General features: G+C 41.5%; 1 protein-coding gene across 4 annotated transcripts in view; it reads right to left on the minus strand.

The window, feature by feature from the left end:
• Positions 1–1,967: 1,967 nt before the first annotated feature.
• znf609b (zinc finger protein 609b) overlaps positions 1,968–22,483 on the minus strand; it is a 65,154-nt gene continuing 44,638 nt past the window's right edge. For 2 of the 4 annotated variants that reach the window (XM_087794499.1, XM_087794502.1), the window contains 6 exons: positions 22,229–22,454; positions 11,120–11,207; positions 7,856–10,202; positions 6,466–6,841; positions 5,333–5,689; positions 1,968–4,125 (listed from right to left, as the gene is read on the minus strand). In XM_087794499.1, the coding sequence (XP_087650625.1) occupies positions 4,082–4,125; positions 5,333–5,689; positions 6,466–6,841; positions 7,856–10,202; positions 11,120–11,207; positions 22,229–22,454 (3,438 nt within the window). In that variant the 3' untranslated portion in view covers positions 1,968–4,081. The remainder of the gene's footprint in view (positions 4,126–5,332; positions 5,690–6,465; positions 6,842–7,855; positions 10,203–11,119; positions 11,208–22,228; positions 22,455–22,483) is intronic. The other 2 variants (XM_087794501.1, XM_087794500.1) reach the window with 2 other exon arrangements.

Below are 22,483 nucleotides of genomic sequence, written 5' to 3' on the forward strand. Positions count from 1 at the left end.
TTTCCTCTGACATACTGTTATTACACACCATCATGAGATCATGACATCAGGTCTTCTATAATCAGACAGTTGAGGGATTGACATCAAGCAATGTTCGTTTCCGTTACCATGGCGACATGAAATAATACAAATTCATAGAACTGGACGAGCAATGTTTTCTAGTTCCAGAGTCTAATGTGGTCATTTATCAACCGGGAAAATCAACGTTGAAGTCGACTTTTGAAAAGTGTGGTCGTCCTCTACGGTTTTTGGCTCCGTCGCTGTCGCGTTTACAAACACTTGTGTCGGCGCCAGTGAGCAGTTTGGACGGAGATCAAATATCAGCGCAACAAGTTCTGATCCACGAGTCTGAATCTGCCTCCATAATTAAGAACAGGCAGCGTTTGTTTAGCCCTTAGGTCAGTCGGGCTGCTTTCCATTATGTGGAATACCAGACAGAGATCCTCTCAACATTCAGAGCTTCCACTGTGATGTCACTCCTGGTGTGAGAGAAAATGTCATTTGACCTCCGACCATTTGTAGAGACCGTAACCTTTGACCGGCGTAAACAGTGATTCAATACCTCTGTGTCTGTTCTATTGGCCTGTCCAGGAGCAGAGCCTTCCTGTCATGTGACCTGATAATAGGGGTTTATACGGTTTCACATGTATATGGTTACATATACATAAACTGATGTAACATGATAACTGTAGACCAATGAGAAGTGTGTGTTTTGGTCATGTGATCGGAGAGATTGTGGTGTCAATAAAGTTTTCAGGTTTTCAACAGTGACCACTCGGGAGCTTCTATGACGATTGTTAAAAGATAAAAATACAACAATTGTATTCATACATTATCGTTTTCTTTACATGATTTATAATGTTAACTTGCAAAATATATATTGAGAAGCTTCATAGTATTACTCCGTGAGGCATAGTACTATGAAGCCGTGTGTAGTAATACTAGGAAAACTGTTGAGTAATACTACAGTGACTCATTGTTTATCAACATTTTGTCAGATTTGTGTTCGACATAAAAGTAGTTCAAGGTCGGTATGTTAAACCAGAACTAATATGTTTAACCCTTGTGTTACCTCAGGGTCAAGGTGACCCGGAGCCCTGAAAATAAATGTGTTTGTGGTATCCCTTGTGTTACCTCAGGGTCAAGGTGACCCGGAGCCCTGAAAAGAAATGTGTTTGTGGTATCCCTTGCGTAACCTCAGGGTCAAGGTGACCCGGAGCCCCGAAAATAAATGCGTTTGTGGTATCCCTTGCGTGGTCTCTGGGTCGAGTGCACATGTATTTATGGAAGCCAGGGAGGTCTTTCACCTTGACCCAGAGACAACACAAGGATTAATTTTTAAGTTCACCTTATTGTCCAAATAATTAGGTAAATTAAGTTCAATTATTTATCTATTATGGGAATAACTTGGTACTTATTTTGAAGTGGTTCTACAACAATAAATATATAATAAATCATATTTTGTGTCTGGTAACAACAGGAAGGGCTTTAGTATAATGGGATTAGGTGGTGTTTAAACTGAGACAGAACCCTCTAGTGGTTATACAGTATACGGCAACTGCATGTAACTGATTCGACCGTGTATGTAGAAAAAATTGAGAACCTTGACACCCCTATGTAATATCATTATCATGTAGCCCTTAAAGAACTAGGTTTTTTTTACACGAGCAACACAGGAACAGGAAACAATGTTTTTTGATCCTTAAATCAACGCCACAATTTCAAAATTAAAAAAAAACAGTTGGATTATGAACGAAAACTTTCTTATGGAGTCTTGATGCTGATGTCAAAGTTAAATTAGGTTAACAAACTGTACGACTCTCAGAGGGAAACAGGAAATAGTAGCACACTTAAGTCAACGCCACAATTTCAAAATAAAAAAAATAGTTGGATTATGAATGAAAACTTTCGTACGTACGTATCAGAAGGAAACAGGAAATAGTAAAGGAAACACAGTTGCCAGGACAGATTGTCTCATAAAAAGATTTATTTTTTTCCAGCCCAAATTTACAAAGGCAAGTTACAGAGTATTGTATAAAAAAGAACCATGATAATGTACACTTTACACAAACTCCTGACGGGAGGGGGGAGCAGGAGGGGGGAGGGCAGGAGGGTAGGGGGGGTGAGTTCTGAATATCTCACAATATTAGGAAAATGAAGACACTGTAAACATCCTTGCGAGCACCAGCTAGGGTACTTGAGGGGGAGGTGGGACGGGGGGCATCTTGGCGTGACGGTCGGCGGGTCAGGAGATGACGAACGAGCAGGTGTCCCTGTTTCTTGTACAGGTTTTAAAACTAGGCACCAACTGAGACAACTGCCGGCCAATAAATATACTCTTCACCAAAAGAAAACAATTACAGTCCTGCGCAAATACATCGAGCCAAGCACTTTCCAATATGTCGATAGCAAACATGACTTTTTTCATGAATATATATTTATATATATATTTATATGATTTCAACTGGGCTTCGCTTTTGCACTACATGACTACTCTCTGAGAGAACAAAGGTCACAACCACCGTGTGTTTAACTAGATGCCGCTGGGACTAAAAAACCACCGATAAAACATCACAGCTGCCTAATAACCCTCACAGATTAATCACAAACACGTTCACTTCATCACCCTTCGTCTGGAGAAGTACGGGAAAAGAGAAAACTCGTGGGACGAGACGACTGGCGACGACGACCTTCAAAGCGGTGGTGAACTCGTGAACTCCTCCCGAATGTTGTGTGTGTGGATGATGACGTTTGCAGCATAGCAGGATGACTTCATATTTGAACCGTACGTTTCTACTCTCCAGCTTCATCTAGACTCTTGATATATATGTATATATATAAACGTTAGTTCACCTGCGACCCCTGAGATTGAAAATCAAAATAATTTAAAGTCAAGCGGGACTTCAGTTGGAAGGAATATTTACACCATCGATATATATATATATATATCTCTATTTATATATATTTGTCTTTCATTACAGAATTTCAATCAGTCCAAATTAGCATAAATACAGATCAAATGATAAAAACATCTTTTGTGTCTGAAACAATTACTTGAGATAACAGTTGAATTTGAAAAAACGCCCTCAGACCATCACCAGCAGCGACAAACAAAAAAAAGGGGTTCAGTTTAGAACTGATAGACGGATGATGATGAGGATGATGAGGATGATGATGAAGAAGCCACATATGCGAGCGACCAGAGCCGTGCCAGGAGGGAAAAACAAAATGAATATCAACTCGGAGGACTGTTGTGTTCCAAAGGTGAAGCTGTTGAAATCCTCCGGGGCAGTAAATGATTCATACTGGACAATACAGCAGCAAAAAATGTTCACATTTTTTTCCAGATAGGAAGTGAAGCGGAAAAGTGTCTTCGCTGATGTAGCAGCAGGTGCTGGAGGATGAAGGATGGACAGTGTGACGGGTGTGTGTGTGTGTGTGTGTGTGTGTGTGTTGAGGTGTGAGCGGTCCCTGGTTAAACATGGCCATGTCATCCCTGAAAACACAAGAGGAGGATGGAGATGAACGGTGGAGGTCGACCGATCTCGGACTCTGGAGTCTCTGAAGTGAAGCGGCCTCGTGTTTGTCAAGTGGAGGATTTCACCGTCGCTTCAATGAGTCAAGATCACGATTGGTTGACAGTCTTTAATTTAGTTTCACTCCCCTCCCCCCCCACCCCACAAAGTTCCCCTGCCAGTTTCTCTTTGCGTACGACAAAAAAAAACAACAACCCAACAATGTATTAAGAAAATAAACAACACAAAGCGTCTCAGGCAGACCAATAGTCTCTTGTTGCATTGTAAGTGTTGACAGTGCAAAGACTAGATAATCAGCGGGTCGGTGTTTGCTCTGCGCCGGGGCACAGTGATGGCTTTGAACCTGGGCGAGTCCTCTTACAGTCCAGGGCTTAAAAATTGAGGGTCATCTACCAGGGAAGGGGGAAATCATACAAACAATCTGCCTTAAAATTTGGGCAGAACAACAAAGAAAAAAAAAAGAAAAAAAAAAAAAGAGATTAAATACACCATTCAACTGATGTCTAATTGTAACAACGGGGAGATGAGTTTCTCACGTGAGCCAGTCACATGAATCTTTGCAGGGTCGAGGTGTGACGGTCGGGTTTACCTGCAGAGACAGAAGCAGACGTTAGTTCATCGTTTCAATAATTGACAGTGATCGAAATGAACAAATATGACAGCAAATGGCTCTTCTTCAGGTGCTACGGTGAATCATCGTGAATTTTTAAGGTGTTAATATGAGTCACTAACTCACATTGTAACTCTCTAGCTTTTATTTAAATGGAAGTCTTTGACACCTAAACAAAAAAATGCATACAAATGTGTAGGCCAACAGCGCAATATAGGTCGCATTTCAGTTAAACTTTAACTCCTTTAAAGAAAAAAAAATGAAACACGTTATCCTGAAAACTAGAGAATATTCTTCTTAAGACAAAAACACAAACTAAAGAAAACCATCAGACAAGTTAACAAAAGCCATGTGTTTGTCAACTTAGATTTCTCACAGAAACAGGAACAAGCAACAAACTTATGTCTGAACTACATTTAAACTAAATAAACAATCTTAATATACGCTGTAATAATAACATTACAGTATAACAGAACAATGTTGGGGACACTAATTGAGGTAGGACAGATACAAGATAATTTTTGGTATAATTATAAATTATAAAATTATAACAATAGAAATAATACCACATTATATTTATTATGTGCATATTATTTTATTTTGTAAAATAGCTAAATACGATATTAATATAAGCAAACAGGCGACACACACGTTTATATATATAAAGCATATATAAGTATATAGCATATGTACTGTATATATATTTATGTAGGATTTAACCTAGTTAAGTATTAATAATTTAAATTTTGATATACAAAACAAATAAATGATATACATATTACCAAGTATAGCTACCTTCCGGTTTTGATTATAATTTATTTTTTTATTTTTTTTAAACCTAACATGGGGCAGTTCACATTGATCACCACTAGGTGTCAGTGCAGACTGCAGCCGTCCCTCAGTCTGCAGCGTGGAAGCACGAGAGCCTGATCAACACTAAGATCGTACTGTCCTCAGAAGACCTGCTGAGGCAGGATGAGCCGGGGGCCTAAATGCTGCATGGCTTATCGTTGTGGACAGCAGCAGACGGTGCTGGACTCAGACTTATTCACAGGTTACACAGTCTCGAGCGCAGCAGGAGGAGCTCGCCCTCATGACGGGTCTCAAGAGGAAGTGGAGGATCATAGACCTCTAGACGTTACCCTTTAAACAACACGTGAGGACGAGCGGTTCTTGGGAGACTGACCTGTGGCATAGGACAGGTCGTACTGCCCTGAGAGCAGAGGGTATCCCAGATGATGGTGCGAGGGCATGATGCGCTGTGAGGGCGAGGAGCGTGGTCGCTCCATGTCCCTTTCTCGTTCCCGGTCCCTGTCCCCGGTCGCTCCTCGCTCGGGCTCCCGGTCGTGCGGCAGCTTGTCGCCGACGGTCGGCGACTTGCTTTTGTATTGGCTGGCGTGCTGATGGAGGATGTCCAGAGCTTTAGAGTCTGTGGCCGTTTTGGTGACGGTCGGGCTCGCGCGTGATTTGTCGCTGCCTTCGTCGCCTCCAGCGATTTTAGCACCGTAGGGTGAGAATGGGTATCCACTGGGTAAGTAAGAACCTGAGGTGAGAAAGAGCCACGTTAGTCCATATTGTACCTTCAACATGGTGGACACACATAAAAGAGATAGAGTGAGATGGTCATAAATCAGTTGTGAAGGAGATTTTAGTATATATGAGTGGTTGAACTCAACTACTGAAAATATGCAGAAATACATGAAGTTTATTCCTCAAAAGTAACAAAACTGTCAGTAAGTCGTAAACATTAAAACTAGGGGTGTTGGAAAATATTTATGATACTGTATTGATATTCAACTGCACTCTATTAATCATAAAAAAAATTAGGAATAATTTAAAATGTATTATTTATTTTTAACCATAGTTCTGTTATGGTTTACAGTTCAATAAAGTGTTTTTTAAAATAAACATATTTGTTAATTAAAATATAAACAAACATTCCAGCATTTGTTCATTTTTGTGTTGCAATTAAACCTCCGGCCACTAGATGACTATGATTACATCCAGCGCATGTAAAGAAACAATGAGAGGCGCTGACTGAGGACGAGAGGATACAGTTTACTCCGGCCGCTTTTAAAGCGGATGTTTGGACATATTTTGGTTTCAAAACAAATGAAAGCAGTTACGACGTCAAGTGGTCTGTAACTTCTGCAAATCCAGAGTCAAGTACAAAACTGTATCCTTGTTCCTACAGTATCACAATTTATCACTACATAACGTATTGTTGTCCCTGTATCGTGATACATATCGTATCGCCAGATACACTATTACTGCCAACACTTGAGCCGTCAATCATCCGAGTCAGCACGGCGAAGTTACCTGGGTAGTTTTGCATCATGACCGACGGCATGCCTCGGTATCCGGGGTGATTCGGGTCGTATCCTTGTCCATAGGGGTAACCGTGCATGTAGGGCATGTAGCCCTGGTGCTGTGCTAGTGGTGATGAAAACTGCAAATGTGGATTCAAACGAGAGTCTTTGCTCATAGCTCGGTGCTGCTCCTCGGACAATATCCTGGGATCAGAGCTTTCCTTGCCGCCGTCCTCCTTGGGCACGCTTTGACAGTCCTTGGGTCTGGACCGGTCGTCCTTTAGTTTACGGTCCCGCTCCCGCTCCCTGTCGCGCTCCTCCTTCCACCGGGGCTGCTGCTGCTGGTGCTCGTCCTCCACCTGGGACTTCTGGCTCTCCGGGTACTGCTGGAGTCAAACAATAAACGAAACATGAGACGACAACAACAGTAGTTACCTCGGCACAAATGCTACAAGCTAATATCTATTAAGACTAACAGACATAGTAGTTTCACAACAAACTAACTAGTTGAAGAGCAGGAACAAGTCATTAAATATCATAGAAGGCAACATAATGTTTAGGTCTGTTATTAATTTACACAATTCAGGGAGTTAAAAACAACTTATGCCTGGTTTCCATGGAAACTAAGGGCTTCTGGGAATTCCAACACCAGTTTATGTTAATAATAATTATAGGAGATTCATAGTTTATTTTAGACACAAAACAGGATGCGAGTTTTGAGCCGATGATTAAATCAATTTTCTCCATTATGAGCCGTTTTGCAATTTAGTTTCCTTGTGCGTCTGGAAAATGTAGTCATAAAAATGACTGTCAGCAAAGTAGAATTAAAAGAGGTCTAAGAGGCAATTCAATGGTGGCGGAACATGTGACAGAAGTTTGGTGGTGCCTCAAAATACCATCTGGATCCATAAATCATTTGAGGAGGGACCACGCTCTGAAAGCTCATGTTCTTGCTCACGGCTAATGTGTTGAGCAAGGGAGTTCCAGAGCGCTACAGCCGCCTGCTGTCTCATCGAGTTTCAAAAGCAATTGAATTATCCACGGAAAATAAGTGAACAGCAACAAAGATTAATATATATATATATATATACTGTATATATATATTTTTTTAATCAATCTTGACTTTAATGTCTTCATAATGATTTAAATAACCACAATTGTTACATGTACTATTGTTTGGTGATTTTCTAAACCAATGACTCCACATTGTTGACTTATTGAATCAGCCAAACAACCAACTGTCATCTCAGTTTATTTACATCTTATGTAAAAATACAGAATAAAAAAGATGTAATGCAACGCTCCACAGAAGGAATGGTTCTGTGCAACATCCTGCTGCAGCCAGATATTACCTCACCGCTAGCTGTGATCTGTTAATGAAGGTGTGAAATGATTATTACCTGCCGGTACCACGCCGTCGCCTCCACACCAGCCTGATTTCTGGGCTCCAGTGCCTGCTTTTGGTCTTCCTTTCCATGGTGCGCCCCCTCAGTGAGCTTCATCTTCAGCCCCTCGGCCTGTGGGCTCTTAAGGTCCTCCACCTTTATGCCACCTATGGATTTAGAAAGCTCCGATGGCGAGTCTCTGAATTTGCTAGGGGGTTGCTGGATCTTTCCAAGGTCAGACTGGCTCGGGGCTTTGGTGAGAGTGGGTGGCATCGGGCCTTTTTGTTTCCAGTCCTCCTTCATGGACGACTCTCTGTCCTTGGTGACCACCTCCGACTTCTTTTCAGCGGCACGATGCTGCTCGACCATCTGCCGCTGCCGCTCCTCGTACTGTTGGCGATACGCCGGATTCGTGTTCATTAAGTGGTTATGGTAGGCTTGGTCGGGGTGGTAAGCATAAGGCGGCACATAGGCGTACTGGTTGTAGTACATAGGCTGCATGTACATGTTTGCTCTCTGTTGGATGACTGACGGCTGCTGCTGCTGCTGCTGCTGCTGCTGCTGCTGCTGCTGCTGCTGCTGTTGGTGTTGCTGAACTGGAACACTGACATCAGGTTTCCGGTCCTCAAGGACCTCTACCTTGATTTTCTCCTCAACCGGCTCCAGGTCTTCTTCCCGTTTAATCTTGGCAGCACCTTCGACCACTGGTGTAGCTGGACTGGGACCCCCGGGACTAGGGTTAACGTACGTGGGTGAATAGTAAGCGTCGTAACCAGGGTAGTATTGAGGCTCTTTGTTGGGCGCCGGGTTAGGAAAGAGGGCCTTCTTGACCCCTTCCCTGCTGCCTTGGTCTTCAGTCCTGACCTTGACACCATCCAGTTTTCCTTCCCCGTCCTCTCCGGCGTCTGATATGTCAGAATAGGCAGGGCTGTTGGTTTTAACAGATACGTTGTCAGCACCGTTTTGGTTGGCCATGTGAAGTGGTGTTAGAGGTTGTGGCATTCCAGTGCCATCGATCCGACTGGCCACACCTATCGACGGGCTCGGTGCATTGTCTGTGAAGCTGTAGATCTTATCGGCCTCAGCTTTCATGCTGGCCAAGCGACTCTGATGAGGATCTGAGGAACCGTTCAAAAGCCCTTCCCCCTTCATCCCCAGATCAGGAGGTTCAGGATAAGGGACCTTCGCCTCCTCTATTTTCCCACCTTTCCCCAGAGGTTTCGGGCTATCACTCTCCTTTGGGCCATCTTTTTTCTTCTTGTCCTTCTTCTTCTTGTCTTTAGAGCTACTTGGAGCCGTTTCACCATTGGCCGGAGGTTTAGGCTGTGTACCTTTCATTTGAGGACTTTTAGGAACTCCTTGTATGATAGGCGTCGCTCCGGGGGAAGAATTCGGGTTTCCAGGAGGAAAGGGGTACATCTGCTGGGGGGCTGCAGACCCCGGCCCGACAGGCCTCGGTGACTTCATGTTTTTCTGAGCCATTTTATCAGCCTTTGAGACAGAGTTGGCCTTTTTTGTCTTGTCGGCGCCCCTCTTTTCGTCAACGCCGTCATTACTGGCCTCATCAGTGAGGCAGGGTCCATCTTCACAACCGTCCATCGGTGCAGCTGCTGCATCTACCTCAGTCTCAGCAGCTTTCTTTTTGCTCTGCTTGCCAAACTTTCCCGGGGATGGGGAAGGACTCTGAGCATCAAAGTTCCTACCTTTGGGAGTGACTGAACGTGCAGGAGACATGGAACCTTTCTGAGAAATAGAAGCTCCATTGCAGTTCCCAGAATCAGGGTGAAGAGACGAGTCCTCGCCGTATTCGCTCTCAGTGTCTGCCTCCAGCTTCACGTCTTCATCATTGTGGGCTCGAGCTTGGTGGTACTTGAGGCCGTTGATGTGCTTGTACTTCTTGTTGCAGTTGGGGTGTGGACAGTCAATGAGAACGGGCGAGGGGCAAGTGCGATCGATCGGAATAGGATGTGGCTCAGTCTTAAAAGCAGGAATGGGGAGACCAGTTGGCCCGACTCCTGTGCTGTTTGAGTTTGTACGCATGCGTTTGTTGCCTTTGGTGTCCTCCGAGCTGGAATTGGGTTCCATGTCCGAGGTTGGTTTGGTCTTACGTTTTCCAGTCGACGAGGGACTCGCCTTGATGTCCTCCGTGTTGCTGTTGGGTGGAGTGCGTCGCTCTGATGGCGTCTGGCTGCCCCTACGACCCTTGTTGTTTGCAGCGCCGCGCGTCTTACTGTTGGCGGCGCCTTTGTTGTCCGACGAGTTGCTGTTCTCGTTGATGGGCGTGTTGCTGTTTGGTCGCATTCTCTTCCCTCTGCCACGGCCGTTTCTCATCTCCAGGTCACTGGTGGGCGACTCACAAAACCTGTTGGCCGAGATATTATCACATCTGTTAGTAATAAAGTCAGTTTTCAAATGTTGTCACCAACAGATATGCATGTGGGCAAATTACACCAATGGTTAAGGTACCTTTGCAACCTTTAAACAAACCTTTTTTATAATATTTGTTGGATTCATTTGCGGCTTTTATAACAAGAGGGTTACATTTTGTCTTGTAAATTAAAAATTAATTTGTATATAAAACACAATGAAAATATGGAACTCTCAAAATGTCTCCAACTATCCAACAATACACTGAATCAGACATTTTTCACTGTCAAAATCAGTTTTTCCCCTCAGTATTAGAACTGATGTTTGTTGCAAGTACAAAATATTAACCTTCCACAACAAATAATCAAAAACATTCCGCTGCTCCGACATCAATGCACACCATCAGTCAACACTTAAAAATAGCTGTACGGTCTTTCGCCTCTATATCAGTGCAGTATATGACAATGAGAAACATCAGGATAGTATGACTCACGGCTTCCTCTGCATGCCTCTCCAAACTATTTCCAAGGGATGTGAATACATCCGAAGGAATTCAAACCCATTACAAGAGCAGGTTTATATGCAGTCTGTTCTTTCAAAGCTGCTTGAATTATTCATGGTGTGTCCTTAATGTAGTCGCACTGCAAACTTCAGGGCTTGTGAATAAGAGCCCAGCTTTCCTCAGTTACTGGGACCGACTGTGATGCATTAGCATACTTTAAACCGTTACTTATAATGAGACATGTGCGTTTAAATTATAGATCATTTTCTAACGTTCAACATGATGTTAGTGATTTAAAACAGTTCAAATGGAAACATAATGTTATTGAAAGATGCTTTTTTACCCAATTCTATTCAGAAAAAAGTATGTAACAATCGTATTTAAGTATAAAGTCACTCATTTTTATTTACCTGGGTGGTGCCCAGTCATGACGCGTGCAGTCCAGTAGCGTTCCCACATATGTCTTGTTTCTCCAGGTGACGTTCACCACCAGCATACCTGAAAACAAGTTTGAAAATAATTAAACAAAGAAATGACGACCACAATTTATGTGGCTTGCATGACAATAAAAACCTGTGAAATCTTTAATATGGGATGTTTAATCAGTCAGTTTTGATTCTCTTTGGCGTGACAGACATTCATTCTAAGTAACCATCTGGAGGGAAATGTTCCTCTTAAAGTAAATCATACAAGGCTCTTTGAAAAACACATGTCGGATATTACACGTCATATTTCAACAGCCAAAATGCTGGCAGGTACGTAGTAAACTACTGTTGCGGTTTCCTGCATCGCCAGAAGGAACGAGTTCCTGCAACAACAAATTTAGTGCGACCAGTTATGTTTGACAGACTGGAGCGTAGTGTACAAGAAAAGCTGCTTGACCTCCTAGGTATTGAAGCAATCTGTCATACTGCAAAGGCTTCTGTGTTGCCACTGGGATAGTGTGAACTTGGAAGCAGTCACGGTCTGACCTATCGTGACTGTGACACCTGATCCCGCACTTTAAATCTAAACTTGGTTCCAGCAGGTCGTACAACTCTGTCGAGTGTTTTCAAAGCGGGGTAACGCGATACTCTTCATCTTGAAACTGTTTGCAAGTCATCAATATGTCACTTAATCATTTATTTAAAAGATAATGAAGACACAGCGCTGTGTAAGAAGAAATAACATTGAACTTTTACGAGTGGACCAACAAGCAGCTCGTGGGAGCTTTGAAATGAATCTGTAGAAACACTGAAATATATAAGCTTACAGGCAGGAAGTTCAAAATTTGCTCCGAGACTGTTGCTCGGTAAGTGGGGCCACAGGGATTACACAGAAACATAGTCAACACCAGCTGCTTCCCCAAACACCAGCCATACCTGGAATGACCTAATCCTGCCCTAGAGGGATACGAGACATTCATTTTTATTTTTAATTTAGGAGATTTCCTCTACATAGACATATTTTCCAAACCGGATGATTGAAGACTTTCCCTGAGGGGCAACATTGATTACCTTCCCAGGCGTTCCCCGTCCAGCATCCCCATGCACCTCAGTGCCGCTCCATGAATGAGCCAGCAGCCATGTGCTCTAACCTTCAAGTGGAATTGAATACCATTTTATTACTTTGACTCTGAAAAGTAATCAAGCAATACTTATTAAGAGTAATCCTTTTCCACAGATTCTCTTTTTTCTTATGATTACTTTTTGTTTTAACAACATAGCATATATATATTTTATTGAGTTTTGATTTGATTGTTTAAGCGCTTTGTGACCCTGGTTTGGAAAAGCGCTCTACAAATATAATTTACTTACTCACTTATATTTAATACAAATGAAGGTAAACTTTAGACCATAAAATCAAGATAAAGCAAAGGTATGCAACTGTTAAGTGCTGTCTCAGCTAAAGTCCAGGCCCTAAATTCTACAAACATATCTGGGGTCATCAGGCCAAGCTGAAAAGTACAACATAAATGCCTCAAAACAAGGGGGAAATTATTGGCTATTAATGTTTAAAATAATACATAATAATACCTTAAAATATCTAATGAGTTTAAAAATCGAAAACAGCCCAATTGTTCATTAAAGGAGGGCCAAGGACTAGAAAATAAAGCTGGTAAACTTGGATCAGACATGTATTCAAACAATATTTAAACGACTAAACCATTCTGTCATGAAGGATGGATACTGATTCCAGCAATGGACAACATAAGACGCTGCCAATGTTATGGTTTGTGGTCTCACTCTGCGATTCATTTATTTATGACCGTTTCATTACGACAGAAAACAAAACCGTGATGAGTTTTTAAAATGAATTTACCCATCTATTGTTTAGCTTCACAACACGTTCATGTGACGCTTGAAAACACCTTTGTCTCTCCTAAATGACACTATATGTACAGACTTATTCTTTCAGTTGCTAAGTTAACCATTTGTACATTCCAGAGTTGTGCCTGTTGAGTTTTAACTATCCGTTTTTGTATCCATTTTTCATGGTGAGCAAGTACAGATTATGAAAGTAAATAACTGTCTAAAATGAAAGTGATTAATAGTTTGTCAGAGCAAGCAATTTTATCTGCTGAAAAACTGTTCTTTTTTGGAAGTACAAGGCAGTATTTATTATTTTTTATTCTGATTATAGTTTATTTTGGGAAGAAGACAAAATAGCAGCTAGTGGCCACTACACGCCTGACATCTCTCTCGCTCGCTCTCTCTCCTCTCGCTGTGATATTGACCTCAGCCTGCCACTTCAGCACTGCAGAGAAACTGGAGGCTGCAGTCTGCTAACTTATCTAATGGCACAGGAATGCTGGCTGGCAGCTTCCACCCCTCGGAGTATTTTATTAGTTTAGGAAAAGCTCGCTCTAGCTCACCCCGTTTTCCATCTCTCCTTCACCCTAGCCCTCATTTCCTCTCTTCAATGGTATAACCAGCCGCAACTTACAACGTCTTTTACTCCCCCACACTGGTCAGAGTTCAAACCTCATCTTCTTCTCTCGCCCGTGGCACGAGGCAGCAAGTGTGTGTATGTTCTCAAGAACCTCAAGACTTCTTCTCCGATCCAAGTCCAGGAAACAAAAAGTGTCGTCAACTGGAGGTGTCAATTATCATGGCGTACACATCCACCGATAATCGTCAAGTTGAGATTTTCATCACATTAAACAAACCAGGCCTTTCCACAGACCGCCCCCCCACCCGCCCCCCCGGCTCTCCAAACACTCCAGCACAAAATGGCTCTGGCAGCTGGCTGTGGCAGGATGTAAATCAACGTGGTGAATGAATGACCAGCCTTTCTTCGTGTGCAGTGTTCGCCACATTCTTGATCCTTTGGTTAGAAAAGGATTGAGGGAAAGTAAAACGAGCTCCTGTCACAAGTAATGAGAATAAAAGTGTAGTTTGTAATACAATACGTGGAATAACAGTTGAAATATTACTTAGAATCTTGCTGAATGGTTTGGGTTTTTTTTTTAAATACAAGTTTCATTTTATGACTTCTTTTAATGACCATTTAATGTACTGCGCTTGGATAAAAGATTACTCATTGCATCACAGAAGAGTTCAGAGTACCAGGCAGTAAAGTGGTTTGGTTGGTCACGTGGACCTTCACAGATCTCTGGGCGGGTCATACAGACAATGTTATGCAGTTAAGAACCTTGTTTAAATAATATGAGAGTCAATACTGTTCAGTGTTCAACATTAAACCCATGATTACAAAAAAAACAACATCAAAATGTTATGTATTGTTGCTTGAGGTCTGAATATTTATAACAAATGCTTTTGTGTGGACCATTGTTTCCACACTTCCGTGCACTATTTAGTCGAGTTCAGCAAGATTTGACACAGCTTGCATATAAACTTAACTGTGGTCAGCAAATAAAAAAAATTATTTGGGTTTGTTAAAAACCTGCTGAAACTCAAAGGCAGATGTCACTCTTTATGTCAAGGAGATGGGAAGCTGTAACTGAAGTCGTATTTTAAATAAAGTAAAGAGCCACAAATAAATAAAGTTTTTTGGTAAATAACAGACAATATAAGCTACAAATTGACCTTTAAAGTATATACTTTATTGAATATTGTTTTGATTGTTTAAGCGCTTTGTGACCCTGGTCTGGAAAAGCGCTATACAAATAAAAAATACTTACTTACTACAAATAAAGCGGAAAATTGTTGATGTAAATTAATTAATTACACATATATAACACTATATGTATCATAAAACGCTACAAGAAAAGTTGTTACATAACGAGAAAAAATGAAATATAAACACAATATCATTGGTACTATTTCAATGAAAACATAACATTATAAATCTTTAAATAAAAAATGCTATCTGGCTGAACAGACATGGGAACATGCAACAGTTAGAAACAAAACCCTGTGGATTGACACTGCCAATGAGCAATACTGGCCCGTGTTCAAACACAAATCCATTTCCATCACATAATCTTAAAATAGGACCAAGCACAAGTACACAATAAATAACAATCTTGAAGTGGGATTTCTATTAAAGCGAGCTGGTGGAGTTGTTCATCACACACTAATATTGGTTTGGCTCTGGACGACCGCTAATGCAGGAGCGATGCAGCTCTGTCATCGTCTCCAACAGACATCTGCCTCCAAGCTTGGCTCGCGGCCCTGCGGTACTTTCTCAGGATACCTATAAAATAGTGATGAGCTCTACACTTAAGGCTTTATGTAGAACATCCTTACAGCTGGAGAGAAAAAACTATTACAGTTTCTTCTTTATTTCCCTTTTCATTTTGGTCCATCTGTCTCTGGATGAGTGATTCGTAAATTTGAAGGAAAGAAGCACATTTAGTAGATAGTGTGAAAGTACTCCTCAAATAACATATTCAGTTTGTTTTAGAATAAGGAAGACATTCTGTTTAAAAACCTGCCACTTTTTTACATCATTATTGAGATGTTGTTTATATCGCTCTAAATTTTGTTTATTTGTAGCAAACCATTTTTTTATTGTTAAAATGCATAAATATTTAACACAACTTGAAGACTTGTATTCATTAATTTGCCTTTTAAATTGTTTGGCTTCATCATCTCATTAAGTCTCGGTTGTGTTTTCAATAGAGGAGCAGTTACAACATCATATTAATAGGAACATTTATTCCATAAATAACACACTGATGATGTTACTATGAAGCACTATAAGAGGACACAGATGTTTTCTTGCCTGGCAGAAACACAGTGTGCTTGACAAACACAAAGTTCTCCCGATCCAGGAAAAAAAAAAAAAGCCTACAATAATAAACACATTTCAGAAGAAACAGATAACTTTCAGTGTGAGATCATGTGTTTGCACGCTGGGAGTTGCATATCAGCGCCTCTGTGATCTCCATTTACTCACTGGATTTGTTTCTGGAGAATAAACATGGAGGGGTTCAAAGATCAGAAAATAAAACTTGATCTTTGAAACTGTGGCTCATCTGGGATTTGCTTTCCGAGGGAGGGTTGTCGAAGGGTGAAGGGAAAGGGTCGGAATAATTTGGAGCAAACCCAATTCCCTGGCACCCTCCCCCAGCCTTTAACCACTTTTGTGTCAGGCTTATTAGGGTCATTCAGGACAGCTGAGTGAAGCCTGCATTAATGAGAAGAATTGGCTGGTAATTTTACCGCCCATTTCCTTTCTGTGCCGTCACACAACAAATGGCTGCCTGCACACCCGACCCACACCCTACTCTACGAGGGTTCAATTGAACACGCCAGTGGTTTTGAAAGGAAGTATGAGCCGAAGATTGGGCAACAACGGCGAAGCGTCCTCCCTCCTTATCGGTTCGGGCCACAATATCTCCTCAGCTGCCAGCGAGGGCCATGGGCTCACTGCTTGACCTGTGCTCCGCTCAGACTTAACTGGAATTCAGTGGGGTTAATGGTATTTTCACTCAGTGACCTTGTCAAAGGGCTTTTTGTTGTCTTTGAAAGGAGAAATCACTTTTGTGTGATAATTCAGCATGACACTATATGTCTGCTCTCGCTAATCTCAAAGTGAATGGAGCCATTTGGACTTGACCGGCTCCTGTTTGAATCACAAAGTAGCGTCTCGGATACAGAGAGAGATATCCGCCGAGTTAATGTAATTATTGAAATATCCTGCTTGAAAAAAAAACTGCTTTTTGTTCCCCCGCTCACCCTTTCTGTGCAATGAAGCCGTCAAGGCTGCATGTTGACAAGAAAGTGAGAACAATGAGGGTAAAAATGTCAGTGTTCATTACAGGAAGAAGATAAAAGATAGCCAGCTGCTGCCATGAGCAATGACTGTAACACTGACAAATGAGGCGTTTGTGCATTCAAGTGTCTGAGCATGTTTCCGAGGCTCCATTTTACCACCGTTTCTTCTCTCGTGCCGGTTGAAGCGACGCACCTCCGAGTTAATTTGACACCAGAATTTCAAGTTAAGATAAAACATATCTTCAAACGCACACTCGAAAGGGCAGACAAACAGTCGGAGGAGGACTTCCTTTTTTTTGGATTATTATTCGAGTCACAGAAATGTCAAATGCATACAACAGATCAACGGTTCCTTGCAGAATTGTAAAGCACTTGAATCAACATTATAAAAAGTATTACAAATTCCGCCCACAGAGCTGACCCATGTTCCACCGACTGAGATTATTCTAAGATGCAAGTGCTTGCTTAAATGCAAGTGAAAATGTGTGGAATATTGTAGTCATTCAAAACCTCTGTGACCATTTTGTGATCGATCTTCCAATGTCGTGGTATATAAGGCAGTTAAGACGGGTGTAGAACTTGTTTAGCCCTCGTCTAGATTCAGTACAACTACTCATTTTTAAGTGTGAGAAACCCAGTTGCTCTACACAGTATTAGTGTTGTTGTTTGTTTTTTTGCCAAATTGGAAATAGAATTTGTTCATATATATATATATATATATATATATATATATATATCAGAGGACTCACATTGGGTCCAGGTCCTCCAATTTCTCGAATGGCGCTGCCAGACTGGACTGCTAAAATAGGATTGAGTTCTAATTTGTCTGAATCACTCTGTGGTGCCGTGTCCAGTCTGAGCTGAAAAGATCATTCATGCAATACCCGGTGGGCAGTTGCACATTTGGGTTATACAGGCATTTCATTGATTTAATCCAGCCATGTTCGAAAAAAGGCCTAAGCGACGGTTTTAATTGACTGGCTGATCCGATTAAAACTTTTAGTGCTCCTTTTGCCCAAGAAAATAGACTATTTGTTTATTTTCCGACTTGTAAAAAAGCTTGGTGTGATTAAAGCTGAAGGAACTAATTTTCTGGGACCATGTCGTGTTCGTAAATTAACTTTGATTAACTGAACAAAATCAAAGCGATACGAGGCAGCGTTATGAGATTAGGTATACCGATGACAAGTGTGTTGTATCGCTCGACAGAAAACAGTTATTATGTCGATGACAGGACAAGCATTTAAGTAATGAATAAAGACTTTGATAAAATGAGCTGCAAAACATGTATTTTTTAAATGCAAGACTGTATTCATTTCTATCTTTGCCCTGGTTGTCGAGATAAGTTTCTAAACAATTAATATATATTATATAATAGTAACTAAAATTTTTCCTTTGGTTAAAGTCTCATTAAACAGGCTTAATATATTTTTAGTTTCTAATTTTACTGCATGTTTGGAGCAACATTGCTTCTTGATCAATAAAAGGCATTGAAGCAGTCGGGTTTATGTTAATTTACCGACCACTTAATCTCCTTCACTTTGTAGCTCTACGTTTTACAGAGTAATACTGGATTTTTTTCACAGCCTAATAAATTGTGGCTGCCAATATGCCGTTTGTTTTAGAGGCTCTAGTCGGTGTACTCTTGACAGATACACATCCTGTTCAAAAACCAAGGCCATATTTGAACAGCTGAGGATAAAAAGAAGACTCGCGATAAAGTTCTTGATAAGATCCAGATACATATACAACATCTCAGAAGTCTATTTCAAGAACGGCAAATTCAAAACCGTCTGGTTTATAAGAGGTGATAGTGGCGGAGTCACTCCCTCACTGACAAGAATAAGAACTGGGGAGAAGGTCAATTCTTATGCCACTGAGAGGGAAGAAAAGAGCATTAATATTCTTTCCACATCTCTGCAGCATTATCAGCTGCATGCAGCAGTTTCTTGACAGAGAAACATCAGAACATGTTTACTCTTATTGAGCCTGTGGATCTCCAACAGCTGCCATATTTGTTCTGACTGCAGTATAAATATTTGACAACTCTTTGAACATTTATTTAGCATAGAATTTTGTAAGGATACATTGAGCTGTCTCTTTAAATAGTATCTTTTAAAACAGACCCTGTGGTGGTGTTTTTCCAGAAAGAAGATTGTGCTGAGATTAGGCAGAGTCCTGCACGATGTGCATTACTCAGTCTCTGGCTGACATCTATATTGCAAACACGATATCCGATGACATATACCGCAAGAACGACACGTCTCCGAGGCATGCCATTAACATTTAAGGAGTGATCTGCTTGAAAAACAGATTTTGTGAATGGAGGAAGAAAGCAGTAAACTCTTGGAAAAACAGTTAAAAAAACAAAACAGTTGAGTCATTGCTTTTAAGTCAGCAAACAGCAGAGGAAGACTTCCAAATGAGACTGTTGTTCAACCCTCACTTAGTGAGTCAAAGCAGTTTATTTCAACATCAGAGCTTACTTTCCCGATGCCGGGCTGGCAGTCTAGCAACAATATTCACTCACACACTCTCTAAAGCAAGGTCACACTGAGAACAGAGAGCTGCCTTTTATATAAAAAACTCTTTCTGACAAGATTCTATAGTTAGAAATGGCTTTTACATCTACAGAGTTGCTTATGTGGCTATTGTAGGAATATATATATACTGGCTAATATAATCTGACGTCAACAGGTTTGCTTTGCTTAGTAATCCTTAAACGAACAGCTGGAGTTCTCCTCTGGGAATACCTGCTGCTCAATTGTTGGACAATTGAGGGTCTTAGCTATTCACTTGTAACCCCCCACCACCACTTCGCACCCCCTCCCTGTGTTCCCTCTGCCCTGCAGGAGAAGCCGAGGCATTCTGGGCAGTGTTTCAAGAGCAATAAACTTCTCCAGCGTTTTAGAGATGACATTTGGAAGTATCAGCATGCTAGTGCCTGGGAGGGTTTGGCCCGTTGCAATGCCGACATGACCCTGGGAGCTGCCACTGCCTCGTCTGTGCCGAGGGGATTTGTGTCAGTGCTGGGCCTTAAAATACCGTATACCCGCACACCCAACCCCATTTTTCCTGTCAACGCTTTGCTCACCCCCTTGGGGCAATTGAGCCAGACTCAATCTCACTTGCATTTTTTTTTTAAAGATCTAGTTGTATATATGCCTGACTTCCAGTTTTATATTTGTGTTAAATATAGGAATGCGGTTGTTGTTTTTTTTTGTGTGTCGCCAATCCAAAGATTTATGTCTCCTCGCTTGTTCCAAGCTGGTTTACTGAAGCAATTACTGAAAGACTCTTGCAACGTAGTCCAGCAGGGATGAGAGGAGGAGGTGGTGAAGCAGCTGTTAGTTGGCATGCCAAGTGAAACACACACACATGCAGTGCATGCCTAAACAGCTCTGTATGGGACTTGTCATGCAGAGAAGTTGGGAATGGCTAAAGTGCAGTGCTAATCAGGATGCCTCGGTTATGCCTTTCTTCTGTTACACCACTAAAAAAAACTTGCTGGTTCTGCTTCTTCTTTTAGCAAAAAAAAGATCAATTAGTGAATAAATAACCAATGAATGAATCATGTTGGGTGCGAGATTTCATCCCAAACACCACAGATATAAAAGCATCAACAAGGAGGTGAATAAAACCACTTTAACTGCGTGAGCTTCCACCCTGCTGAGTCAAACAGACCAGCGTGGGGAAAAAACACCACTTCTTCTGCAAAACCACAACCATTTTCAGCCAAAATAGCAGTGTCAATTGAGAGTGCAGGGAAAGGACAGACTTGGATGGGAAAAAGGAAGGGGGCTGGGTGGGAGGAGGGTAAATTACTCCTTGGGAGGTAGAGAATGAGGGAGTACAAACATAGTACTGGTGTTGGCTTTGAGCCATGTTTGTGTCAGTAACAGAAGTGGCCTTGTCTCTCTTCCCTTCTGCCCAAGCCCCCTGCCTGGCACTTGTTCTCTCCTAGTTTGCTTGGAAACAGAGTCAAGGGGTTGCCGGCTGGATGCTTGAGAGCAAAAAAAAAAAGAAAAAAAAAAGAGGATCTAAGAAAGCAAAAAACGTGGAGATCCACTGCTCCGGGGAAGGTTCATATTGCTAGTGGGGGAAGAAATGGGGGGATACACTCTGAGGCAAGAACTACTTTTTCAGGGTTTGGATTTTAAACGGCCACACACGGTTCTCATACAATTGTTTTTGAAATAAAGCACTTGGCAATGTTGAAATGACAAAGAAACAATTTAAAAACTATCATGTTGTCATGTTGTTGTCTCAACACAAAGACGTGCATCCTGGCTCCACAAAGCCTCGCTGTCAGCCGATTAAGGAAGCTCTTTGACCCGGACCAGTGCGAGGCAGTTCCTCAAATCCAACTAACCTGATTACTTAATTGATTGCTTTGCCTTCAGGACTCACCCTTGTCAACATGTGCCTACATTTTCTATAGTACAAATTGTCCTATTTAACCATGTTTACGATGAAAGAAAACCATGCAATTTTCGATATGCCTTTTATTTTTGAATCTGTTAAAGGAGAAATGTGTACTAATACTTTAATGTGGCAAGGATGAGTCTGTATGAATGAGGTTACTTGAAAAATAAATTGTATTGTATAAGTGTTGCCTTTCTTTTAGTCTACTAGATTAGATAAAAAGTAAATAGTCATAAAAAGGAAGTAATGGGTGTAACTTGTTCTTTGCACAGAACATGTTTTACCACAAATATATATTTTTATTTTGAAAGTGTCATCACTATAATTAAATCTTTATCATCTTTATCATAACCTGTAACATTTCATTTGATAGTTTCTGTTGAATGAGAATCCTACCATTGTGTTTTCACTAAAATTAGCGTTATATTCACACCAAGATTGCAATGGTAGTATCCCTAATGTACTGACCAATATATTTATACACACATATATAAAAAGCATGAGACATAGGGCATCCATTCACTCTGGGGTGAGCTTACATGAAGATGCAAATCCAGTGTTTGGATATGTTGGCTTTGTATGGGTGACAGTCCTATTTGACGCATAATTTATACTGTTCTGATCTTTGTGTAAATGTAACTATTCATAAACATGAAACAAAGTATCATGGTGCTTAAAGTGGAAATGTCCATAAGTCCTCACAACAGGAAGAAACCAACCCTCAATCTAAATGTAAGTCTCAGAACAAAGACATTATTTCTTGTAATATAATAGTATATATGAAAATGTTTTTTCTGTAAACACAAGCAACCAAAATCGTAAATAGAAACATAACTTGTGTCTAGATAGAGTCCCAACATATTCCAGAGGTGAGAAAAGCGGGTGTTTGGTGACAACAATGGCTGGTGTAAATGCAATCACTTGACTTACCATCCTCTGTTTCCTGCCAGACAATGCCCTCGAGGTTGACGCTGGTACCAGGCTCACAGGGGCCCAAACACTCGGGCTCGGTGGACAGGGCCACATCCGACGTGTTCACTGCTACCGAGCGCGTCCGCACCATTATCTGCTCGCACGGTAAGGCGATCTCACTGTTGCCGACCGCGGCCAGGAGGTGGAGGGGCGGCGGCGCCGGCGTGGAGACGGGCGACTCCATCTGCGAGAAAGAAGAAGCCCATCAAAACA

The sequence above is a fragment of the Callionymus lyra genome, chromosome 6 (assembly GCF_982586985.1).
Source record: "Callionymus lyra chromosome 6, fCalLyr1.hap1.1, whole genome shotgun sequence".
In the NCBI taxonomy this organism is placed as follows: Eukaryota; Metazoa; Chordata; class Actinopteri; order Syngnathiformes; family Callionymidae; genus Callionymus; species Callionymus lyra.